This window comes from Mustela nivalis, assembly GCF_964662115.1.
Source record: "Mustela nivalis genome assembly, chromosome: 1".
NCBI classification, from domain to species: Eukaryota; Metazoa; Chordata; class Mammalia; order Carnivora; family Mustelidae; genus Mustela; species Mustela nivalis.
The window spans coordinates 109,731,210-109,758,815 of record NC_139020.1 but is presented as its reverse complement, the minus strand read 5'-3'; the positions used below and the strand labels follow the sequence as shown (position 1 = coordinate 109,758,815).

The following is a 27,606-nucleotide window of genomic DNA, read 5'->3' as shown; positions in this document are numbered from 1 at the left end:
GCAGAGAGGCAGGCAGAGAGAGAGAGAGGAAGAAGCAGGCTCCCCGTGGAGCAGAGAGCCCGATGTGGGGCTCGATCCCAGGTCCCTGGGATCATGACCTGATCCAAAGGCAGAGACTTTAACCTACTGAGCCACCCAGGCCCCCAACCCTAAGACATTTAGACTAAGATACAGGAGATTGTAAATCACATAAAGATAGGAACAGGACCTATTTGTTCACCATTTTATCGTAATGCTTAGCAAACGCCTGGCTCATCAAAGTATCTCAATAAATCCCTGCTCAATAAGTGAATGCATTTTCTTTTACAATTATATTGAAAAATATAAATTAAAAACAATACAAATCTCAGCTGATTTAGAGTCATCAAGGCCAAAATAAGTGGCAGAGAATCATGGTACCATAGCGTAATTTTCAAGCAATTGGTTTTGAAGAATATGTTACTATTTGCCTTTGCATTCTTAGAAGATTGATAAGTAAAGAAACATATGGAGAAAATTAAAGCCCTTCTGGGCAAGGGTTTAATTGCTTTGGAAGTTGTATTCTTGGGGGTAAACACCTACCTTCGAATGTAAAAGTCTCAATCCTAATCTCTCAATACAGAGAAAATATTGGTGCTTACCCATATGCCAAGTATTGTCAGATTTAAAGTTCATCAACTGAGTTTCTGCTTACTTACTTGCTTTGCTAATTACAAAAAGAAAACAAAAACAAAAACACCTTTGAAATATGTTATCTCGCCCTATGACCCAGCAATTGCACTATTGGGTATTTACCCTAAAGATACAAATGTAGTGATCCAAAGGGGCACATGCACCCGAATGTTTATAGCAGCAATGTCCACAATAGCCAAACTATGGAAAGAACCTAGATGTCCATCCACAGATGAATGGATCAAGAAGATGTGGTATATATACACAATGGAATACTATGCAGCCATCAAAAGAAATGAAATCTTGCCATTTGCGACAACATGGATGGAACTAGAGCGTATCATGCTTAGCGAAATAAGTCAAGCAGAGAAAGACAACTATCATATGATCTCCCTGATATGAGGAAGTGGTGATGCAACATGGAGGCTTAAGTGGGTAGGAGAAGAATAAATGAAACAAGATGGGATTGGGAGGGAGACAAACCATAAGTGACTCTTAATCTCACAAAACAAACTGAGGGTTGCTGGGGGGAGGGGGTTTGGGAGAAGGGGGTGGGATTATGGACATTGGGGAGGGTATGTGCTTTGGTGAGTGCTGTGAAGTGTGTAAACTTGGTGATTCACAGACCTGTACCCCTGGGGATAAAAATATATGTTTATAAAAAATAAAAAGTTAAAAAAAAAAAAAAAAGAAATATGTTATCTCATTGTATCTCCACAATAGCTTTGTGATATTATCATTTTCATTTTATAGATAAGGACAAAGAATCACATGAAGCCAAGATCTGAATGGAGTCCTTTTTTTTTTTTTTTTTTTTTTTTTCCCCTCTGCATCATATATTGTGAATTATTCAGGGCATTTCTGACCCAGGACATTTTCTGAACTCCCATAGCAATGAGATTTAAATTCATTACACTGACAAAAAAGAAAATACTCAGATATTCCTCTCCTGGATCAGAGAGTAATGGGCTAAGTAATGGGCTAAGTCTTGGGAATTGACCATGATCTTTTTTGATGTAATGTGTTTTATCTTAAGAAGCCATTCCTAAAAGTGGCTGAAGTATTGCACCCAACCTGAAACTCATCTGCTATTCAAAACTTTAAAAAGGCTTTTACAATGGAAGATATTTTGGCAGTATTTCAAAATGTTAAACAGAATTACCCTATGACTCAGCAATTCCCCTTCTAGGTATATACTCAAGAGAAATGAAATACATACCCATACAAAAACTTATAGACAAATGTTCACAGCATTTGTCTATTTATAATAGACAAAACATGAAAATAACCCAAATGTCCATCAATGATGAGTGGATAAATGATGGAATATTACTCATCAATGAAAAGTAAGGAAGTACTGATACATGCTACAGCATGGATGTATTTTAAAAACTTAAGTGAAGACATTATGCTAAGACAGTTACAAAAATCCACATATAATTCCATTTCTATGAAATGGCCAGAGTAGGCAGATCTATAGAGACAGAAAGGAGACTAGTCGTTGCCTGAGGCTGAGGGAAACCAGGAGAAGAGATGGAGATTGGCAACCAATGGATAGAGTTTCTTTCTTGGATGATGAATATGTTCTTCTTTTTTTTTTTTTTAGAGAGAGAAAGAGAGAGAGGGAAGCAGGCTCCCTGCAGAGCAGAGAGCCCGATGCGGGGCTCGATCCCAGGACCCTGAGATCATGACCCCAGCCAAAGGCAGCAGCCCAACCCACTGAGCCACCCAGGCGCCCCATGAATATGTTCTTAATTTAGGTTTAAGATACAGTGATAGCAAGGGTAACAAGAATGGTTTCTATTGCTTTCAAACATGAAGTCTAGAAAAAATTTGAAATAAATCACGTCCTTAGCAGTGAAAGGGTTGAGAACCTCTATGTCTGCCAGGGAAAAGAATAATGGATTTGGGACTGACAAGGGCTGGAGTCCTGATTCTTCTGTCTACTGTCTTTAGTGGCTATGGCTAAGTCTTCTAACTTCTCCAAGTCTCTGCTTCCTTATCTGTGAAACAGGAATATGATACCCTTTTTATTGCTATTCTGATTACCAATAATGTAAGCATTTTTTAAAACTCTAAAATACTATGTAAATGCATTCACCACTATCATGCTTAGTTGATACAATGTGAAATGCACCTGGCACATACTGTAAGCCTAAAACTACATAGGTTTACTGATGGAGAAATGAAGGACAGCTGACCGGTGAAAGAAGACACATTCATTTGTTTAACACATTTGTAATCATGTCCACAGATGTTGAAATATTGACACCTGGCTGAGTACATTCTGTAGCACTGATAACTTAAAAAAAAACCCAGAATCAAAACAAAAACAGAAAACAGCCTGTAATCAACAGAAATGTTTAAATGAGCTGACAAACTTGGCAAAAATTATTGTTCATGAGTATTTTGGGGCGCTGGGTATTGAGCATAAGCAAACTTTGAAGCAGAGACATGGGGACTCAATTGATTTCAACTTCCAACAATTTGGGTGGCTAAATGTTTACTTTCTTGAAATTACATAACACAAATATCAGCTATAGTTATAATGCAGAAATTCAAAAGTAGTATCTCTTCTCCCTTACCAGTCTCCAAATTTAGTAGTCTACCAAGGTCATTTCATGAATATTGAAATCACTACTGCGCTAGTAAAGTTATTAACAATGTTATTTACAAATAGAAACAAAGAGCTTATTAACCAACAGTACCTTGCAATTGTTCCTTGTTTACCATCCCAAGAATGCCAATGGTTTAGGTCTTCATTCTTTCTTCCAAAAATTAAGTTATCCTTTATTTGTAATTATAAATATAATCGATTGTAATATATTCAGATATACATAAAATTATTTTAAAAGGGTGGAAATAAATTCAAACTTAATTCCACTTTTTAAAAATAATCACTAATAAGATTTGGGTATATTCTACTGGAGGTTTTCTACACATATGCACACACTACATACACACATGCCCATGGTGTTGTGCAGTAAACCAGCTGCAGGGTGGAAGGAACCTGCTTTGTACAGTTTGTTTATCAACTTCCATGGGGCAAATACTCTCACTATGTTCAATTTCAAACTACCCACCGGCTCACACAATTCCTGAACACTGACTGAACAGCCTCTCATGAGAGGCTGGTGTGATCCTGCTGCCACTGTTTTTAAAGTTTGCAGACGAGTCCTGCTGTATGGTACCGGTTTTTAAACAGAAAATGTCTATTATAAACCAACTTCCATATTAATAAATACAAAAGTATACTTTTAATGTCTCAATGGTTTTCCTGCTTTACTGATAGAACAAATCATTTAAGCTTCCTCTACCAATGGATATTCTGACAGTGTTTACAATATTACCCACTTTAACAACTCATGAAAAATGAACTTGCGAATACATCTTGATGGACTTCTCTAATTATTTCCTTAGCATGTATGTGTGGACAGCTCATTACAAGGCTAACGGGAGGCACTCTGGTGTCTTTGGAACAAATAGCCACAGTGCCCTCTACAATGCCTGTTCCAACTACACTCTCACCCACAGGGTATACAAACACTACATTTGGTCATTAGATCACCATGTCCTGACCAGTGCTATGTAGGATTTGTTCTCTTCAGTCATTGCCAAGGTAATGGGTGAAAGATGATACCTAACTATTGATTTAATTTGCACCTATCTTCTTATTCATGATCTTGAGCTTTTTACTATGATCAATTTGCTTTTACCTTTTTTTGAATTGCCTGAACTGCAAGTTAAAAATCTTTGCTCAATTTTCATAGAATCTCCTTTACATCAGAAGGATTTTTTTGGTGTGTGTGCAAAACACACACCTTAACTTTGCCACATCCCATATTTTCCAATTTTTCATTTGTCCTTTAACTTAAAATATTTTAATGCTATACTAACTGTGTCAATCTTTATGTAGTCAAATATATCAATTCTTTAATGGCCCCTACCTTTGATGATAAACCTGGAAAGTCATTCTCTACTTCAACATTATGAAAAAGTTTGCATACGTTTTCTTCTAGTACTTTTAGGATTTCATTCATTTTTCACATTTAAATATTTCATTCAACTGAGATTTCTTTGGGGTTAGGCAAAAGGTAAGAATGCAACTTTATCTTTAAATAAATTATCCAAATGTTCTAGCATTTAAATATATCTTTTCCCCCTAATTCTGGATGCTACCTTGGGCAGCTGCCAGCTGCAGAGCTGGCTTCCTTTCTTTTCTGGATTCCCGGTTTCACTTCAATTTTGTCCTCTGAGGATTTCTTACTAACTCAGCAATTCAATTTAAAAGACATTTATTTTTAAATGCAGTATTTCTAGTTGCTTTACAGCAGAAGCCTTGTTTAGGAAACCTTGTCCACCATACTGAGAGACACTGAAACCTCCAATCTATTTCCCACAAACAGCTAGCATGAACATGTGAAAACTAGATGATGTCAGGGACCAGCTCAAATCCTTTCAATGACTTTGTTGCAGCCAAGGAAAATGTAATGGCACCCTTAATATGCACTGGATCCTGCCTCTGCTTTCCCCCACAGCTCATGTCCCTTTCTCCTGAGTTCTTGCCACTGCAGCAACAACTGGCGTCAGGATCCTCAGAGCTTAGGGTCTTCACAGGCACCACCGCACTGCCTTCTCTTTGCTTTGCATAGTGGTTCTTTCTCATCTTCCAAGAGAACATCATCCACTCAAATGGATATTCCCTCATCACCCAACAAAGGGAGTTCCATCCTCTTACTTTCCATCAATGGAATGCCCTATAGATAATCTTCAAAGAAGAGGGTTTTTTTTTTATTGTGTTTATTTATTTATTTTCTTTTCTCCCACACTCTTGCCAAGACTGTAAGCTGCATGAAAGCAGAGATTATTTCTGTCTTCTTTACAAATAAGTATAGGCAAGCACAGCATCTAGCACATATCCATACACTATGAATGAATGAATGCCAAGTGTCTTACTCACGTTTACATTCCCTGTGCTGCAAAATTTTGCCCATAACAGGCGCCCAGGAAACATCTACAGTGCTAGGTTTCACACCTAATCATGAAAAACCAGCTTTGCTAAGTGGGGAGGTTATATAGAGCTGTGATTTGTTCCTTTTAAATCACAAAGGTGCATTCTCAAATGAAGAGGGGAGTGCTTACCATCCTCCTATGATTAAAGTATTGCATGTTTCAACACAGATAAATAACATATGGAAAATATTGATTTCCCTGAGACTGAAGAGGATTTGTGCATTAAACCTGGAAAAAAAAAATCAGGCATTCAATTCTGGAGAGTTTACAGTGAGTGAAATAACATATCTATGTATGGATTGGTGATAATGCCCCCAGCCCAATCTTCTGCACATTTGATGAATCTAGGTGGCAATTATTGTGACTGTTTTGCACACACACACACACACACACGTGACAGTTTCTGAAAAAGGTAAAACATTCCAGCTCCATCAGGAATAAAATGGAACTTGGAGTGAAACCATCAACAAATTTCAAAATTCACACCCAATCACTGCCAAAACCTAGCAGAAAAAGAAAAAATTTGTTATTTTTAGACTGAGAAGAATTTTCTAGAGCTTTATACAGCTGGGTACCAAAAAACTCTTGGAGCCACATGCAAACATCATTTACTAAGTCTCTCAACACCTAGGAGGAAGGACAGAGCTGCTGTAGTTGGGTAATAAGGAAAAGATAGGGAGCTACAGTTAGTCTCTCTGAGTTAGCCACATGGGAAGTCAAATAGAGCCAAAGCAATCTTGCAACGTATTAAAGGTAATGGCCTCCCGCTCCACTCAATCCACTGCATCTGCACTGAACCATCATTCCTTTGTCCATCTGCAGTCTTATTTAGAACTGCTCTCTTTCCTTTAGAAACATTTTTATAACCTTGGGAACATGTATATAATCTGAACATACGCAATGGAAGGACACTGTGTATGTTTCAGGAACCTTGGATCAAATCAATTTAAAATAGTATCTGCAACATGAAAAATCACATCCTATGTCTGTTTTTTTTTTTAATTGGTTGAATGTTTCTTTTCAAATGTGTGTGTTCCATATCATCAACTAATGAAAGACAGCTGTAGTTGGCATATTTTGAAAGCCAAGAGTTTTAATTGTAAAGAATTCAGTGGCAACATGTTATAACACAAAGAGTGTGCATGCGTTTTAAAGTCAAACAGGTATACAAGTTGGGGGCGCCTGGGTGGCTCAGTGGGTTAAAGCCTCTGCCTTTGGCTCAGGTCATGATCTCAGGGTCCTGGGATCAAGCCCCTCATCCGGCTCTCTGCTCAGCGGGGAGCCTGCTTCCCCCTCTCTCTCTGCCTGCCTCTCTGCCTACTTGTGATCTTTGTCTGTCAAATAAATAAATAAAATCTTAAAAAAAAAAAAAAGATATACAAGTTGTCCCACCTAATAGCTATAGTAAGTTATTAAGTTAACTTTTTAAATTCACTTTTCTGAATCTGGAGTTCCTTACTGGTAAAGAAAAGACAATTCCTATCTCTATCTAATGGGGCTGTTCATAAAAATGCATGTAGTATTATATATCTGCAATCATTCCCTGGTTCAATTAATGTTCTTTCCCTCACCTTCCTCCTCTTCTATTACACACACACACTCCACTATATAGTTATTACCAATTTACAGGGAATTAGAATAAAAGAGATTTAAAGCCATGCTTAGCTTAACATGGTCTTCCTTTAGTGATTAAAAAAATTCAACAGTGTGTAATGCTTCATGACTATTATTATTGTCATCAATTATCACTGCATTGTAGATGATAGAAACAACCCTTTTAATAACAGGATATTTGGAGTAATAAAGGTGAGATATCTAAGAGTTTGCTCTAATAAAGCAAACAGGAACACAGACCCTGCTTCAAGTTCTTCCCAATAGCCCCTCACTACATATCTCACTAAGAAAACTGCATGCAGTGGGAGTGACTCCTCCAACACTTTCACTTACTAACTCTTCTAGTCATAATCTCCATGATTTCATTATTCTCCCAAGCCACACCTTCCTCCTGAAACCTGAATACAAGCTGGGATGCTACTGAGCCTCAAGCAATATACTGCTACGAGAAAAGACGTGTTATGGCTCAGTGTCAAGTGCAAACAACAGCAGATTGTTTCTGCCTTAGACTTTATGAATGCAGAGTGCAAAGGGGGATACAGAGTCATTCATTCCTGACTGCTGTCTCCTCTTCATTATCGTGAAGGCTATGTACAGCTCTTTGCTCTCACCGTGTCTGCTATACACTTCCGTCAGAATAAAAGTATTGTGCAAAATATGTGGTTGACAAAACATTATCCCTGGATATGTTGATGGCTCTTGTGCCTGGAGGGGACTAGATTTAAGGACATCTCTATAATATTTAAGGCTTCTATTTGCGCTCATCATTTAACACATTAGGAAGAAAGAGAAAGAGTAAAAATGTGAAACCTAAGAAAAAAATAAAACATTCAAAAAGAATACTATCTAATATAAAGTTCAGGGGGGAAGGGAGAGTACTTAAGAGTGGTACTAAAAAACGGGCTTTTTTAATAATCTGAAAGAAAGTATATACCTAGATTGTATCAAATCCAGCGAGGCCCTCTGTGGGAAGCCTAAATCTGTATCTCTCTCTCTTTGTATCTCTAACTCTTTCTCCTCTTCCTGTTTCTCCTCCTCCTCTCCCTTTCTCCCTCTTTCTCCTTTCTCTTGGTCTTTCTGTCTCTATCTATATGTCTGTCTGTATCTATTCTTTCCCTCCTTTCCCTTCCTTTTCTTTCCCCATCCCTGCTCCTTCTCTTCATCATCCTTTACCTTGAGTAGACAGTAAAAGGGATGAAAAGGCATAGATGTCAAAAGTCTTGCATAAGAGAAATTCAGTTTTCTCCAGGGGACCAGACAGATCAAAAAGTTCAAAGCAAATTAAAAAATATGAGGATAAAATTAATGCTTTCTCTCTGAAAAGCAAAAATTAGTTCATCAAGCAACTTTTGGGGGCAGCCTGAACTCCTAAAGGATCTAGAGAACAAAGTTAACACAGCCACATCAATTTAAACTATTAGGAATAATGTGTTTAAACAGCAAACAAGTCCACAGCAAATGATTAAGGGTTTCTCCCCAAAGTAAAAAAGGACAAACAAAGCTATAGTAAATAATGGTTAATAATGGATGAGATCCACTTAGGAACAATAATTTGTATATCTGTGTTTGCTTTAACAATAATGCAGTCCTATATTCCAGCTATGGTTGCACTTGTATGCAAGTTTAAGTAATTAAATGGTTTTTTTTTTAATTTTTATTTTTTATAAACATATATTTTTATCCCCAGGGGTACAGGTCTGTGAGTAATTAGAATATCAAAACTCACAATACAATATTAAGAAAGAATTATATTTACATAGAAAAGCCATTAGGGACTGAAGGATTCACTCTCTCTTCTTTTCCTTTTGAGTATCTACATTTATGGTGCAGGACCCACGAGTTCCACTGGGAAGCACAGTTGGCAAATACTTTTCACTTGTTCCCTCTTGCTGACACAGCAAGTCCAAACTTTAAAGGGACCACAACATTCTGTTACATAAGTTACGAGAAAATGCAAACATCAGTTCCTTGATGTACATATCAAAGTGCGTACTCCTGCCTACTTCAAGGAGCAGTTCAAAAAAATATGAAAGTATCTCAAAAGGAAACGAAACAAAACAAAACAATGGGCTGCTGAACAAAGAGACTTAAATTATCATTAGTCCAGACTCTACAAACACTGTAGGAAAGTGGTATTTCTTTCTCACTAATGTATAGCTATAACAAGAGTTTTGATTCTGATAGCAGAAAGAAAAATAAAATTCATGAAAACACAGCTCAGCCAAGTCTAGATTATTGAGGGTGTGACTATTTGATCTGTTTTCTCTCATCTTCTCAGCCATCTTGTATTATCATCTTCCTATTGCCTCTACAAGAGAGCAAGACAAAAGAAGGCAATTCTCTATATCAGCTTTTATAGATTTCAATAACAGGTACTTGAGGTTATTGACTGAGGTTCCCAGATTATTTGTAAAATGGATCCATTTTCTCTTTGTCCCTCAAAAATAAATAATGAGAGACACTAGCCCTTAGTGGATTTAAAAATGAGACAATCATTGTGTTTTTACCTTGAAAGTGAAGATATATATATATATATATATTTTCCCCCCCTCCCTAAAGTTACTCAGCTAAGGAGAAAAGACATTTTTAAAACAGTGGAATAAAAATGAGAACTGGCCCAAGACTAAGTCACTGGTCATCAAGACCGTGGTCTGGTTTTATAAAGCTCATCTCAATAAGGCAGAAACAAATGTTCTGGGGTGGGGGTAGGGGTGGGGGAGGAGGGAACGTGGAAATGAAGGTGATTTAATCCTGAACAGATTCTCAAAAACCAGACCAGACACCGTCACCAGTAACCCTATACACAAAATACATTCCATGCAAAAATCCTGGTTTCTCTTAACTAACGCAGCCGTGTGAAGGGAGAATCAGGTCATTTTTCTAAACATAGAATTATCACTATGATACAAGAAGCTATTCAGGAGAGTTTGTATTTGCAAAGTCTGCATCAGACCCATAAATCATGCTACTCAAACCTCTTTTCAATCAGGTTACAGAATATTCACTCTTGGGAAGCATAAGTTAACTTAAAAAATAAGCACCAGTGTGTTTCAAGAAAGAGAGAGAAAAAGGAAGGAAAGAAGGAAGGAAGGAAGGAAGGGGAACAGAAAGGAAAAGAAAAGAAAAATAAAAAGAGTGAAGATATCTGCTCCTAAGAGGCAGCATTTAAAGGACAGTAGGGTGAAATGTTATAATTCCAATGACCTTTAGGTCTAAGAATAAAATGAAACTGTATTCGTCAGACATTCTCAAAATGTTTGGACTAAATTGCATAGAAGCGAAGTGTGTTCAGGATGACCAGCCATGGGCAACAGAGACAGGCCTGAATGTCACAAGTACATCCAAGTATGGAGTTTTTCAAAAAGCATATTCAAAAAATATGAGGCCACCAGGGCTGGCAACAAATTGAGTCCTAACCAAAGAACCAAAACATAGCATCAGAAATATTATAAACCCTTATGAAAGTTAAGACAAAATAAAACAAGGGAAAAGAGCCAGCCAACTATATCTGAAATATATTCAACACAAATGTCCTCTACCTGGAGGGATTCCTGTCGTCCACAAACTGTCCCCACCCTGCCCTCCCAGCTTGGCTTCTAAATACCCTCACGCTATCCCTTAGTCTCACTGCTCTGTTCCATTCCCAAATAAGAGAGGCATTTTCTCCTGGAAAAGAGCAATTGTTCCTGGACTGAGATGTGTTCTCCAGTACCTCCCTACAAGGCCAATAACATTCTCTGCTCTGTCATGGCATTTTGCTTGATATTCATTTTCTCTTCTTTCTGTCAGACTTGACTGGAAGGTGTTTCCAAAAAGCCTTCCCTTATTTGCCCTGGATTCTGTAATATAAAACTGTCAAACACACGATCTTTAGATTAAAGTAAAATCATTGTAAGACAAACACTTGCCATTAGAAATCACTTAATTAAATAACAGGAAGAGTATATGTCCATGATATATAATAATGACCAGAATGTTCTTTAATAAAAAAGCAAGAAAGCAAAATTGGCCAGAGCTTTGCTATTGTTGATTGGTTGGTTGGGTTTATAGGTAAGGTCATAGTGACTAATGGGTGATTAAATGACTTCTTGAATGTATTAAATACCTATAAAGTCAAACACTCATAATGTCAAGCAATGACTTGATTCTTGGTAAACCAGTGTTTTTACTTACTTATTTGTTTGTTTTACATAGTGTTATTCACTCTCAATAAGCCAAGAGTATTTCTAAACTCTGAAAATTCCTCAAAATTAATGGAAATGAAATCATGGGATCTAACAGCTATTAGCAGAACAAAGTCCTAAAAGAAGGCAATACCATTTAAAGAAAAGGGCTCTCTTTTGGAGTTGAGGTAGCCTTCAAAACCTAGCTCTATCTTTGGGTAATTCATGCCACCATGAGCACTGTTATCTTGGGTCACCTCCCTGGTTCTTCTTTTCCTGAACTATAAAATGTGTTTAAGACTCTCTACTCATCACCCCAGCCCCAGCCCCCAGCATCTTCTGTGACATTAATGATAATGTGTGTAAAACTTAGCCCCACACCTGGCACACTATCAACTGTTCGTTGACTTTGAAATAAAAAGCTATATTCAAAGGTCTGTGTGTGTGTGTGTGTGTGTGTGTGTGTGTGCACTTGGGAAAGAAAATGCATTGCTCTTTTTAATGTGGTATCTGTAACAAATAATTTTGATGTGGTAATTTTTTTTTAATTCACCATATTATATGTTGTATCATTCTCACCCTCTCCCTGACTTGGCATCACAAGTTGCAAATATTTCTTTCTATAGTAAAGGCAGTTTTAACAGTTCAACTTTCTAACATGCTGGCAATGGAACACACCACAAGAGAAATGTGTGACAAGTTTGCTTTCAGAATTCTTGCAAAACAGAACTTTGAGTTTAGTATTGGAAATATTCAATACCATAACAAGCAAAAATGGGAATATTGAATTTTGAGATTACATTATAGTGATTTTCCTCCTGAAGAAACCACCTAAGGAGGGGAGTTGGGAGGGAAGATATTTCTTATCTAAAAAGCACGGAAATCTATTACTGAAAGGTTCCTTAACAGTTAGCAGAACCTGTGACCTCTTGGATCTTAATCTTTAAAAAAAAAAAAAATGTATATATCCTAGTACAGTCCAAGAGGAGTATATTTAGTATATTGAGAATGGAGGAACTAGTTGAACTCACAGTTATATTACTTATTAGCTGTGTGACTTTGGGTAATTCACTTAACTACTCTGATTCTAAGTTTCTTTTCCCCCAAATTGGGTTACAACAGCCTGACTACACTATAGTTTGGGTGTGAGAGTCAAATGACATTGAAAAAGCAAAATGCAAAGTGCTTTCTCAGCAAAGGAAGTTTTATTATTACCACATAACTATCACATTATAGTGATAATTATCCAAGCTTTAATTCCTTTATAATTATCCAAGCTTTAATTCCTTAAAAGTAAATGCTTGTTTTTAAGGATTTGCGTATATGGACACCTGAGATGGAAATGTTGCTCCCACTTTCCTGAATGAATAATGAAATCACAGTACTGCTACAAGAAAGACTGTGTTCTAGAGTCAGAATTCTGGGCCTTAAAGTGAAGTTCACTGCACTTAAAACACACTGCATGGGGGTGCCTGGGCAGCTCAGTTGTTTGAGTAGCTAACTCTTGATTTGGGCTCAGGTCATAATCTTAGGGTCACGAGATCAAGCCCTACATTGGGCTCTGCACTCCATGGGGGAGTCTGCTTGATTCTCTCTCTCGCTCTCCCTCTTTTTGTCCCCCACCCCCACCTCTACTCATGCCCATGCTACTTCTCTCTCAAAAAAATTATATATATATACACACACATATATATATACATATGTATGTATATATATAAAAATAAATTTTAAAAAAACTGCATGAAACTAAAGCTCTTTTGTTCATATGGCCTCTTTCTTAAATGTGAGCATTTCCTTAAGAAAAGGGTCCATGTAAAAAGGCCCAGAACAACCAGACAAAACTCCTACTAATATCATATGCATGTACATTGTTTTAGAGTTTTCTGGTTATTTCTTCTTTGTTCTACACATCAATCTGTGATTCCATTAATATGGGTACCTGAAGCCCAGGAAGAACCTCATGAAAGGCCAACAAGTGTGCCAACATCTACATCATTGTAAGAAGTAATACCTTAATGCGCGAGAGGTTCATTGATTCCTTCAGAATACGCAGCGGTCCCTTCTGTCCCCTAGTAGCCCAGAGTTAGTCGTCCTTTTTATTTTTGTCAACAACACTTCCTTTTTGTTCCTCTTCCTCCAACTAGGAAGTGCATCACTGACACAGACACAATATACCTTTTCATAAGGAAGGCAAATGAGTATGTGCCAGATGGGCTGAGGGGATTACAACATGTTTCCTGCTCCCATGGTGACTCAATGGGACTGGTATGAGAACTTATCTTATTCAAGAAGTCAGTTTCCCTGGCAGAATTATGAGTCACAGTTCCTGGGTAGAAAGCTCACTTTCCAATAGCATTTGGGGTGGGGGTAGGGAACCTCCTTAGATGGATTACAGTAAAGGTCATTCAGAAAGGCAATACTGCCAAGACTGCTGGAGAGACACCAGAGCCCAGAAACTTCTGGGATGTCACTCATATCTCAACAAAAATAACATGATCACCTCTCCCTTCTCCTTCTAGGTAAGGCAGGACATAAAACTACATTGATGAATTACTGGCATTAATCCAAACAAGTCCCATTATAAAATTGGCCAATTTTGGCAAAGGGGAAGTGAAAAGACTTTTTTTCCACCCACTTATAATATGTGTGTCTGTGTGTGTGCGTGTGTGTGTATGCATATATACATATATTTACATACACATAAATATACACATATATATGGATATATATATATATATATATATCCATCTATTTATAATGTATAGATAGAAAGAGAGAGTGCATACCTACTATGTGTCTATGTGCCAATCATTATTCCAAGTATTTGGGTAAAAAACAAAGAGGCTAAGTTCCTGACCTTGGACCATTTACAAGTAGTGAAATAGGGATGAAAGGAGAAAGGGAAGGAGGGAAAGAGAGAAAAAGAAGGGAAAGGAAGAGGATGGGAAGGAAAAGAACAGAGAGAAGGAAAAGCAGAGGAGGAGGAGACAAGAGAAAGTTAACATGGTGTCAAGAAATGATGAGATGAGTCAGGAAGGAAACTATAGGTAGATACAGAGAGGTGTGATAGGGAGGGCTATTTTCGTTAAAGTGGTTAAGTTAAGTAAGGCCTCTGTAAGCAGATAATATTCAAGCACTGAACTAAATCAAATAAGAACTAATAATAATCAGGGGTCTTATTTAACATATTTAAAAATCAGGACATCACCACCACTGACCAGTCAAATGGGATACTCAATCAAGCAGGCCAGACACTGGTTTAAATAGCCAGGAGCTGTGTATGTGTACTAGTACTAGCAGACCCCAGCTGAATATCAGCCAGATTAGGAAATATGCTTTCCATGAGAAAAGGGTCAACAAGGTTGGAAGTTATCTCCACTTCTCTCAGCTTTGAGCTGCATTCTGTCCTAGTTATATGCCTTTTTAGTCTTATTTTTGGTTTCTATTAAATTCTTTAAGTGGTATAGAAATCGAAACACATACCCAGAAAAGATAATCAGAATAAGAAGGGCTCCAATCCATATCATGTGAATAAAGATTGAAGAAATATATTGGAAAACAATGTCATGGCTATGCAATCATTATTTTAACACTTCTAAAGACGTCTCACGCAGAAGAGGAATTAAAGCTATGATATTTAAAGTATTGTCTGTGGTCTTCAGGGGAATTATACATGAGGAGCCTTTTCAAATGAAGATATCTAGGTTCCCTGAATTAAAATTAAAGAACCACTGGACTGAGTATCCTCTATGAAATTCAAGGAGTTGAACCAGAAAAATGTGGAAATGACAGAAATAGATTTCAATTATATATACTAAAAACTTTCTAAGAACTTGGTCAGTCCAAAGACATATGGACTGCGATGAGATGATCACTAGTTAGAGTTACCACAGAGTGGTCCTGAGCAGTAATTCTGGAGATGAGAGGAGTACTGGAAAGATGAATTTTCAAATCCCTTCTGGCTCTGATTTCATATGATCCAGACCCGATGACTGAGCTTGGTAATTCAAACTCAAGGTTTGGTTGATTTCTCTTAAGGGGCAACACCCAAAGGGTGGGGGTGGGGGGGGTGAACGTAACTGTAGGTCCTTTTTCTCCTAGATTGTAGCAGTATGACAAGAAATCATCGTTATTCATTTGCTCTTAAAAGGTCTTAATAGACTATTAGCCTCAATGCCTCTTCTACCACTGGCTGAAGTTTGGAAAACAGAGTCATGCTACCATCACTGTCATTTCTTTTCCCATTGGACCTGAGGTAAAGGGAGAGAAGCAGGATTCTAGTTCGTTTGGATGTGAAGGTGATGGAAAATTCCTATATTTATACAAACCAGACCACTGCCCTAAGTACATTTTGTCCCCTGAAGACTAGAGGTATCATCACCAAAATTGATGATTGTGTCACATCTATGATTCTGTGGTACCATAGAAGACAACGGATATAAATCTTATGGAGTCTTAACACATTTTTCAGAAAAATTTGATACATTATCCTATAGATAATTCATATTTTAATAGATTGTCAAAAGTTATTCGTTTACCTGAGGCATCACTTTGCAGGATCCCATAGAAGTAGAGACTCATCACACACCACAGGAGTCCCATCCTGTCAACATAAATACAAAGTTAAGGGAGAGTACTTTACCACTCTTTAGAGCTTAAGTAATAATTACCACATACACAAGCTAAGGATGGATGAGGAACTGTTCTAGCATGTCTACAATATTAACTAATTTAATTGCAGGAACCAACCAATAAGATTTTTTTTAACACCCATAGTACAGATAAGGAAACTGAGACAAGTTTAAATAAGATAACCAACATCTTTTGCCTAGAAAGTAGGAGAATAATGATTAAGCTTCAGCACTCTGGCTGCAGAACTATCTCTCAATCATTCAACTACAACTGCCTACTTAAGGAAAATATTCCTCTTGACTTTTTTCACCAGGAGTCACATTTCTGGCAGATAAATTTGATCTTCTTTCCCTCCTTGGCATTCATGTGGTCTGTTCCCAACTGTTAATATTTTATGATCCAGACACTTATCCTTCATAGTGATGACTAGAAGGTCTAAAAATCCTGGATGCAGACTTGGTCTACAGTCCACCACACTTGGAATTTGGAGTAAAGGGGAAGATCTAAACCTCACTCTCTGCTGTGCCCGCTCCCCTCTTCTCCCTGGAAGAGACAAATGATGAAGCTGGAGTCCAGTTTTTGTGACCTTCAGCCTTTCTACTGATAGCCAGCTAGAACAGCCAAGTAGCAAGAACTCTGCCCTTACATTTGGTTGTGTGATCTCTAATACAGAAGACCTAGAGATTTAACAACTCTGTGAGATATTTATTTCCCTACTGCCCTAGACATATCTTCCCCGTGATAGAATCTTGATAGGGTTATAAATGCTGAAACCTGGATATTACTGAAAAATTCCATATTCAAGACTGTTGCTATTTTGAACAGAGCAGCCACATAAGAGTGCTTACAGACGTCTTGGTCATTGTCCTGATCACATCTCTAGTAAGTGCCAGAGATGAGACTGATACCCCCCGGCCAACATAACGCAATGGCACAAGTTTCACTACCAAAGGGACCCACCATCCTGAAAAGGTCAAAGAGGTATTTGATAAATAGGGTAGCCAGATAATAGCACTTAAAAGGAGACAGCTGTAAGAGGGTGCCACTGAAACAAAAGGTATAAACTGGTACAGCCTAAGCAATCCAGAGTGTATGATCACTTTAAAGGACAATGCACATTTCCAAAAGCGGTCACCTCTCTTAGCCACACATCACCACAAATCTGTAGTTCATATTGTACTTCCTTCTTTAGCATGACTGTTCAAAAGTGACAAGTGAATTTATTATATCCTAAACAGCCATTTTTAATCCCAGAGATTAAAGGTTTCTTTCTTACCACCACTCTTTTTTCTTCCAATTCTTACACCGTTAACTTAAGGAACTCTTTCGTCAGTCATTCATTTGTTCAATGAAATATGTGTGAGGCACTTTCTGTTTACATGTCTCCTTGATACAGTTGCAGGGGCCTCTGGTGAGCAAGATGTAAAGTCTCCTCTAAAGGCAATTCTCCCCAGGAGAGGAGATAAACTATTTCATCATCGTCAACTATGAAGAAGACACATGCAGGGCCACTACAAGACACGCAAAGATTTCTCAGACAGAAGGTAGAGCACTAAGCACTAGAAGAGACTTAAAATGGGTACCAAAATAATGACGATACAAACTAAACAGTGATAAACACAGAGAGGAACAGATAAGTATCACTGAAGATCAGCAAGAGAAAGAGATTATTCCATCCAAAGCAATGAAAGAAGACTAAGGACAAGAAGTAGCTTTTGACTGAGCAAGAACTGAATTGAAACAGAAGGAAAGTGGGGAAAAGAAACTCCGGGGGGAATAATGTTCAGAGATAGGCAAAGCATGGAACATAAAAGGGAAATAATCCGTAGATAATTCGGTTTGGCTCAAGCACAAGGTATTAGTAAAAGAACTACAATCAAGACATACAAATGGCTATCAGACACATGAAAAAATGTTCATCATCACTAGCCATCAGGGAGATTCAAATTAAAACCACATTGAGATATCACCTTACACCAGTTAGAATGGCCAAAATTAACAAAACAGGAAACAACATGTGTTGGAGAGGATGTGGGGAAAGGGGAACCCTCTTACACTATTGGTGGGAATGCAAGTTGGTGTAGCCTCTTTGGAGAAGAGTGTGGAGATTCCTCAAGAAATTAAAAATAGAACTTCCCTATGACCCTGCAATTGCACTACTGGGTATTTACCCCAAAGATACAGATGTCGTGAAAAGAAGGGCCATCTCTACCCCAATGTTTATAGCAGCAATGGCCACAGTCGCCAAACTACGGAAAGAACCAAGATGCCCTTCAACAGACGAATGGATAAGGAAGATGTGGTCCATATACACTATGGAGTATTATGCCTCCATCAGAAAGGATGAATACCCAACTTTTGTAGCAACATGGACGGGACTGGAAGAGATTATGCTGAGTGAAATAAGTCAAGCAGAGAGAGTCAATTATCATATGGTTTCACTTATTTGTGGAGCATAACAAATATCATGGAGGACAAGTGGTGTTAGAGAGGAGAAGGGAGTTGGGATAAATTGGAAGGGGAGGTGAATCATGAGAGACTATGGACTCTGAAAAGCAATCTGAGGGGTTTGAAGTGGCGGGGGGGTGGGAGGTTGGGGTACCAGGTGGTGGGTATTATAGAGGGCACGGATAGCATGGAGCACTGGGTGTGGTGAAAAAATAATGAATATTGTTTTTCTGAAAATAAATAAATTGAAAAAAAATAAATTTAAAATAAAATAAAATAAATTGTAAAAACAAACAAACAAAAAAGAACTACAGAAGACTTTTTGGAAGGCAGGGAGTATTAGGATCAGAATATGGCAAGGCCCTGAATAGCAAAGGACTTGGAATTTAATTTAAACAGAAAATAGGGAACCACTGAAGGCTTCTGATTAGAAGACTGATGTGAGCATCGAATTGTGCCTGCTGGAGATCATTTCTTCTGGGCATGTGTTGGATGGATTGTGACTATATTCTGTCTTAAAATCATTTTGTCTCCTGAACTTGTCATCAAAATAATTGTTTAATTCCTAGCTTTGTGTCATCTATAATCTTGATCAGCATGCCACCTATGTCCTCATCCAACTCATTAATAAAAGTAATTAATAATTCCGCATTAATCCATTGTCAGTGGAAAACAACTGGATATTTCATTGCAGATTCAGGGCACAGTAACTTCAGCTCCAATACTCAGCTATGCTAAAGCACTCTACCTCCTAAATTGCTTTCGGCTATAAAAACAAAACAAAACAAAACTCACACCTCTAGATTTTCCCAATTTGCCTATTTATAAGCTGTTGAATTCCTAGGGCAACACTTAGAAGACATTCTAATTAGTGTGATTGAGGGCCTTAATTGATATTCCCCTGAGTAAACTGGATTATGTCAGAGGCAGCAAGAAGTCAGGTCATCAAGGTAAAGCCAATCTAAAGATAACCTGTGTGCAAACACAAATCCAGGGTCAGTCCTGTCCTGCGATGAATTAGAATGAAGGAGACTGAGAAGGAAATGTGATTGTGCAGGCTGGTTTTGACAGACTAAAGGTACCAAGGTTAGTGGGAGGAGGTTGGCTGGTTCATTTAACATCGTCTTGAATTCTCCCTCAGAATTTTATTATTGTGACTAGTCATACATTTTTCGTTCTTGTTTCTTGGGGAGAGAGAGTGCTGGATATTTTCAGAGATGGAGAAGCTGTCAGAAAGCAAAGGAACCTGCTAATAACACACGGTTTCTCATGGTCTGAATTACAACCTAGCTTTAGATTATTGCCATGGTGTTTAAAAGATTCTGCCCTTGCTTCAGATGATTGCAACTTACAAAAGTAAATTCCCAGTCGGCCTTTTCCACGCTACCCATTATACCTACTATATAATCATTTTCATAGTCCGCTCTTAGATCTGAGTACTTCTCTCATATTTAGTTTCATTGTTTCCTGATATATCAACTCAGATGTCTATACTACCTGGCAAAGAGTTTCAAATATACACTCATTTCTATGAAATCCACAATAATATTAATGATGACTGTTAATGTGTGGTCACCACTTTAACAGTAACTCCTGGTTATGAATAATTCCGTTGCCTGCATTCTCTAGGTTTAATAAGCTTCAGGATCTCCTTACCTCTGCATCAGCTCTGACCAGTGGTTCTCTCACCCAGTCCACAGGTGACAGGCTGAAACTAGGTCTGCTGCCCCAAGGCTGGAATTACCTATGAATCACATTTGCCTTCCTTCTGCACATTTCTCCAGGCCACAGGGCTGGATCTCTCCCTGTTTCCTGATTCCACACATAGCCCATACCCCGATCCCAGTCACTCTCTGAAGCCCACCAACCTAGCTGAGGCTTTGAACTTTAACCTGGTGCTTTTCAGCACTCTTACAAAAGCCTGAATTTGTCCCCTGAAATTTGTAAGTTTTTTCCAAGCTGGATAAGCCTCCTGTTACCACAATGCTCTTATCATCTGCTTCATTCCTGGTGGACAGATGTCCTTTGCTCTGATCTGTCCACTGAAAACCTGGTCATTAACACCAAACCACACACCCTAGATGGTCATCTCCATGCCCTGCAGCCAAATTCCCTTCTTGAGCCCTGACTCATACAGGTCCTAACTTACTGATAAAGTCAGTAACTGTATCTAACTTACTTCTCTAACTTATTAATAAAGTTTGAGCAGATCTTGTATGTATGCTCACCTAAGATGACAAACAAGCTTCTAAAGGGCATAGGATAAGTTATTAATCATCTTATTTTACAGAAAAGGAGAGATGGCATTTATTAAGAAACCATAAGTGACTCTTAATCTCACAAAACAAACTGAGGGTTGCTGGGGGGAGGGGGTTTGGGAGAAGGGGGTGGGATTATGGACATTGGGGAGGGTATGTGTTTTGGTGAGTGCTGTGAAGTGTGTAAACCTGGTGATTCACAGACCTGTACCCCTGGGGATAAAAATATATGTTTATAAAAAATAAAAAATTATATTAAAAAAAAAAAAAAAAAAAGAAATCAAAGTTATTTTCACCATCAATCTTTTATCCAGTGTTTGAACCATAAATTGACCCTTGTAAAGAATACTTCAGAAAAGAATATTTATCAGTAATCAATAGTGTCAGCAAAGTGACATGGAAGACTCTAATTCTGATTAAAATAATAATCATAAGCATAATCCACTCTTTTTCTCTCAATGAATGCAGCAATAAACCTGGGTAGAATGGATAAAACAATTATATGAGGACTCCAAAATTAAATAATAGAATATTATTTTCAAGTATATATAGGACATTCAGCAAGATCAGCTATGTCATGTACCGTAAATCAAACCTTAAACAAGTTTAAAATAATTGAACATATATTCTCTAACCATAGAATTAAACTAGAAATAAATAAAAGAAGAATAGCAGGATAATATTCAAACACTTAGAAATTAAGGAATTTACAGCTGACCCTTGAACAAGACAGGATTAGGGGTGTCAACCATTCACACAATTAAAATCCATGCATAACTTTTAGTTTCCCCAAAACTTAACTACTAAGAGCTTACGTTTAACTGGAAGCCTTACCAATAACATAAAAAGTCAATTAATGTATATTTTGTATATGTATTATATAGTATATTCTTACAATAAAGTAAGCTAGAGAAAAGAAAATGTTATTGAGGGGCGCCTGGGTGGCTCAGTGGGTTAAGCCGCTGCCTTCGGCTCAGGTCATGATCTCAGGGTCCTGGGATCGAGTCCCACATTGGGCTCTCTGCTCAGCAGGAGCCTGCTTCCTCCTCTCTCTGCCTGCCTCTGCCTACTTGTGATCTCTGTCTGTCAAATAAATAAATAAAAAATCTTTAAAAAAAAGAAAAAGAAAAAGAAAATGTTATTGAGAAAGTCATAAAGAAGAGAAAATACATTTACATTACTGTAGAACATTTATTGAAAAAAAATTTGTGTATAAGTGTATCTGCACAATTCAAACCTAGGTTGTTCAAGGACCAATTGTGTGTCTAAATAAGTGATGGGTTAAAACAGACAACTATTAGAAAATATTTTAAACTGAACAAAAATGAAAATACAACATACCAAAATGTGTGGGATGCAGTTAAAATAGTGCTTAGAGGATAATTTGTAGTATTAGAAGGTTTATATTAGAAAAGAAAAATTTCAAGTCAATAATCTAATCTTCTACCTTAAGAACCTAGAATAAGAAAAGAATAAAACAAGCAAGCAAAAAGAAAAGAATAGAGATCAAAAATTTTAAAAGAGAAAAAACAAAGAAGTTAAAAGTTAGTTCTTTGAAAACAACAACAAAAATTGTTAAAACTCTAGTCAGGTGAACCAAGAAGGGGAAAAAAGATACATATCACTAATATCAGAAATGAAAGAGGGTACATCACTACTGATTGTATGGGCAAGTAGAGAATACTAAATTTAGAATACTAAATTTAGTAGAGAATACTAAATTATCTGGGCACATAAACTAAATTTAGAATACTAGAATACTAGAATACTAAATTTAGAATACTAAATTTAGTAGAGAATACTAAATTATCTGGGCACATAAACTACACAATTTAAATGAAATGTACCAATATCTCAAAACCCACAAGCTATCAAAGCTCATCCAAAATGAAAAGAACAATCTTATTGGCGTATAATTATTTTCAAAGATTAAATTTGAAGCTAGAAATCTTACAAAAAAGAAATTCCCAAGCTCCAGATGATCTCACTGGTGAATTCTATCGAACATTTAAAAAATAAATAACATCAATTCTATATAATCTCTTTCATAAAATTAAAGACTAAACAGCTACCAATTCATTCTATGATACACAATATCACTTTGATTCTAAACTCTGACATAGATAGCATAAGAAAATAACTGTATAGATATCCCAAAATCAAATAGAATTTATCCCTGATATGCAAGTCTGGATTCAGTATTTGAAATATCTAAAGAAACCAAAACCACATGATTATGTCAATTGATCCAAGAACATTTGACAAAATTCAGTATCCATTTATGATGTAAGCCTTAGCAAACTAAGAGTAGAAGGGAACCTCCTCAAGGCAATAAAGAGTATCTTCAAAAAACCTACATCTAATATCACATCTAATGTTGAAAACTGAATACTTTTCCACTCAGCTTCGGAGCAAAGCAAGGACATTCATTTATATTATTATTCAACATCATACTGGAAGTCTAAACTAATACAATAAGGCTATTCACAGATGATGCAATTTCCAACATAGAAAATCCCCAAGAATCTATCACAAAAAAAGAACTAAATAAGTCAAGTCACAGAGTACATAGTCAACACAGAAAAATTAAATATATTACTATATACTAGCAATAACAATGGAAAAACTTTTTAAAATACTCATCACAGTAAGTAAAAAAAGAAATGCTGGGTAAGAGTCTAACCAACATGAGGAAGGTCTGTATGCCGAAATATATAAAATGTTGGTAAAATAAATTAAAAATAACCTAAATAAATAGAAATATGTGGTTGGCAAAATGGCCCCATGCCCTAAATTCCTGCAACTTGTTTTGTTACCTACTTAGCTAGAGAACTATGCAAATATAATTAAAGGTATGGACCTCAAAATATGAAAATTATACTGGATTATCCACATGGGCTCAATCTGATCACATCAACCCCAAGAAGCAAAGAAGTTTCTCTGGTTAGAGTGAGAGAGATACAACGGATAGATAAAGAAATGTGAAGTAAGAAAAGAACCCCAAAGTCTTTTGATGTTAAAGATAAATGTAGCAACCTGTCAAGGAATGCCTGTGATATTCCAGAGCTGAAAGATACCTTCAGCTGACAGCCTGATAGCCAGTAAGACAAAAGGTACCTATGGCCTACAACATAGGGAATAAAATGCTCCCAGTAACCTGAGGATGTGGTGAAAGAGGAAACCTCTTACATTTACACTGTCAGCGGGAATACAAACTGGTGCAGCCACTGCAAAAAATAGTATTGAGGTTCCTCAAGAAGTTAAAAATTGAACTATCTTACTGTCCTGCAGTCTCACTACAAGGTATTTACCAAAAAATATAAAAATACTATTAAAAAAATGCTATTCAAAGGGCTATATGCACCCCAATGTTTCCAGCAGCATTATTTACAATAGCTAAATTATGGAAATAGCACAAGTGTCCATAGATTGATGAAGGAGATGGATGGATAAAGAAGATGTGGGATATTACATATGTGTGTGTATGTATGTGTGTGTGTGTGTATAATTATATATATAATTTAGCCATAAAAAGAATGAAATCTGGCCATTTGCAATGACATGGATGGAGCTAGATAGTATTACGTTGAGTGAAATAATTCAGTCAGAGAAAGGCAAATATACTATATGATTTCACTAATATGTGGAGTTTAAGAAACAAAGTAAATGGGCAAAGGGAAGAAAAAGAGAGAGAGAAACTAAGAAATGGACTCAACTATAGAGAACAAACTGGTGGTTACCAAAAGGGAGGTGGGTAGAGAAATGGGTTAAGTAGGTTATGGGGATTAAGGCGCACACTTGCCATGAGCACTGGGTGTTGTATGGAATTGTTGAATCACTAGATTGTACACCTGCAACTAATATTACACTGTATGTTAACTAACTGGAATTTAAATAAAAACTTCAAAAAAAAAACAAAAAACAAAAAACTTCTGCCCAACTTTGGAACTGTATTCTTCCCCAGAGCCTCCAGAAAGGAACACGGCCTTGCAGACACTTTAATTTTAACTTTGTAAGACTCAGGCAGAGAACATTTTATCTGAACTTCTGCCTCACAGAAACTGTGATATAATAAATGAATGTTGTTTTAAGTCACTAAGTTTTTGGCTATTTATTAGAGTGGTAACTGAAAATAATGCAGAAGGCATACCATATTCATAGACTGAAAGACTCCACATAGAAAAGATGTCAATTCTCTCCCCAAATTATTGACAGACTTAGTAAAATTCCAAGAAAAAATCTTAGCAAGATTTATTTATAGATATAGACGAGCTGATTTTAAAACTTATATGGAAAGAGAAACACCTTCAATATTGAAGAACATTTTGAAAAGGAATAATAAAACTGTAGGAATTGTACTATAAACAACCCAACTTTTTTTTTAAATTGAATTATAGTTGACAGAATATTATATTAGTTTCAGGTATACAACATGATGATGTGACAATTATATATACTACCAGTTGTTTGCCATGCTAAGTGTCGTTACCATCTGACACCATACAAAGTTACTAAAATACTGACTATATTCCTTATACTGTACTTTTCAGCCCTGTGACTTATTTACTTTATAACTGGAAGTTTGTGCCTCTTAATCACCTTCATCTATTTCACTCACTCCCCCATTCCCTCTTGTAACCGCTAGTTTGTTCTCTGTATTTATAAATCTATTTCTGTTTTTTGTTTGTATTTTAGATTCCAAATATAAGTGAACTCGGATGGTACCCGCCTTTTTTTGTCTGACTTACATCACTTAGCATAATATCTCTTCCATCCATCCATGTTGTCATGAATGGTAAAATTTCATTCTGTCTATGGGTGTGCATACAAACTCCACCTCTTCTTTACCTATCTAAAGAACCCAATTTTAAAATGTCAAAAGTCTTTTTTTTTTTTCAAGATTTTTTATTTATTTATTTGACGCAGAGAGAGAGCACAGGAGGGGGAGTGGCAGGCAGAGGGGGAGAAAGAGAAGCAGGCTCCCTGCTGAGCAAAGAGCCTGACATGGGGCTAGACCCCAGGACTCTGGGACCATGACCTGAGATGAAGTCAGATCCCTAACTGACTGAGCCACCCAGGCACCCCTAAAATGTCAAAAGTCTTAAAGAGACATTTTACGGAAAAGGATATTTAGAAGGTAAATTAACACAGGAAAGGATGTTTAGCATCATTAGCCATAGGGGAAATGAAAATCTAAAAACAAAATTAGATATCACTACACACTTTTCAGAATCACTAAAGTAAGAAATACCAGCAATGCTGAATGCTGAAGATAATTCAGAGCTGCTGAAACCATCCTGCTGGGACTATAAAATGGCATAGCCTCTGGAAAACAACCTGGCAGCTTCTTATAAAGTTAAACATACACTTGCCATAGGATCCCACTCCTGGGTATTCACCCAGGAGAACTGGAAACTTACGTTCACACAAAAACCTGTACATGAATGTTTACTGCAACTCTGTTATTAATTGTCAAAAACTAGAAACAACGCCAATGTCCTTCAACAGGCAAATGGATAAACTCTTATACATCTGAAAAACAGACTACTTTTCAGTCAAACAAAACAATAAGCTGTCCATAACAACAACTTGGAAGAATCTCAAAGGCATTATGTTAAGGGAAAAACGCCAGTCTCAATGGATTACCAACAGTCTAATTCCATTTAAAGACATTCCTGGGGTGCCTGGGTGGCTCAGTGGGTTGAGCCTCTGCCTTTGGCTCAGGTAGTGATCCTAGAGTCTTGGGATCAAGTCCCATGTGGGGTTCTCTGCTCAGCAAGGAGCCTGACTCACCCTCTCTCTCTGCTTGCCTCTCTGCCTACTCATGAACTCTGTCAAATAAATAAATAAAATCTTCAAAAAAATATTAAAAAATTAAAATAAAAGACATTCCCAAAAAGACAAAACTAGAATGAGAGAGAACAGATCAGGGGTTAGAGGTAGTGAGTGGGCAGGTGTTAACTCTGAAGTCATAGCACAAAAGCATCCTTTGGGGGATAGTAGAGTTCCATACCTTGATGGGGTCAGTGATTAAATGAGTCTATACATGAGTTATTATTCATAGAGCTGTGCTTTAAAAAAAAAAAAAAAAAAGTCAATTTTATTGTATGTTAATTAAAAAAATTTTTAAGTGGCATGAGTCTTCCTTTTTAAAAGCTCCACAAATGATTTGTGAACCCTTTCAGACAGTTTAAATAAATGAAAGCTGTTTTAACCTAAATATGGTTTCTATTTTCAACATTTACTTTGAAAATAACACTGTCCTGTTGTTAAGTACTGAATGTTCCAGAAAAGTCCAGGAGTAGAGGCACACAGAAAGATCAATGAAATGTCCCAACTTTCAGCATATGAAGCCAGTGTTGCTAACCTTGATACAACAGCAAAGTCAAAGTTCGCTCCAGAAAACATTAGCACGCTCATCTTAGATACGGCCTTTCCCTTTGTTACTAAATAGCTTCAAAGTGTTTGGAACTCTGAGAGGACATATATAATATACCACCTGCCATCTTTAGAAGCTTGGAATAGATTGGGAACAGATTGATTTCCTTTTGTTCTTAAATATTTTGAATAGCAACATGTTCTGTGGGGTGAGGGAAGAAATAGGATCAAGTTTCATCCTTCAGAAGAGAGAACTATAACTAGGTTTTCAGTGAGATGAAGGTGAAAGAAATCTTAAGAAGCATTACACTTGGAGTTCATGTTTGCCCGTTTGATCTTGAACAGCCTGAGAGAGGAGGGAAAGATTCACAACCACCCCTTAAGAGTTATAAACTGGTTACTGCCTTGATGACATGCTAGGTGTTCAACTGGTTACTGCCTTGATGACT

The 27,606-nt window shown here is 37.1% G+C and overlaps 1 protein-coding gene across 7 annotated transcripts in view; it reads right to left on the bottom strand.

Moving 5' to 3' along the window:
* IL1RAP (interleukin 1 receptor accessory protein) overlaps nt 1-27,606 on the bottom strand; it is a 134,330-nt gene that overhangs the window by 70,146 nt on the left and 36,578 nt on the right. For all 7 annotated transcript variants that reach the window (XR_014301726.1, XR_014301727.1, XR_014301728.1 and 4 more), the window contains exon 2: nt 15,980-16,044. Coding sequence is in view for 4 of the 7 variants with exons in the window: in XM_082694772.1 (XP_082550898.1) it covers nt 15,980-16,043 (64 nt within the window). In the remaining 3 variants the exon portion in view is untranslated. The remainder of the gene's footprint in view (nt 1-15,979; nt 16,045-27,606) is intronic.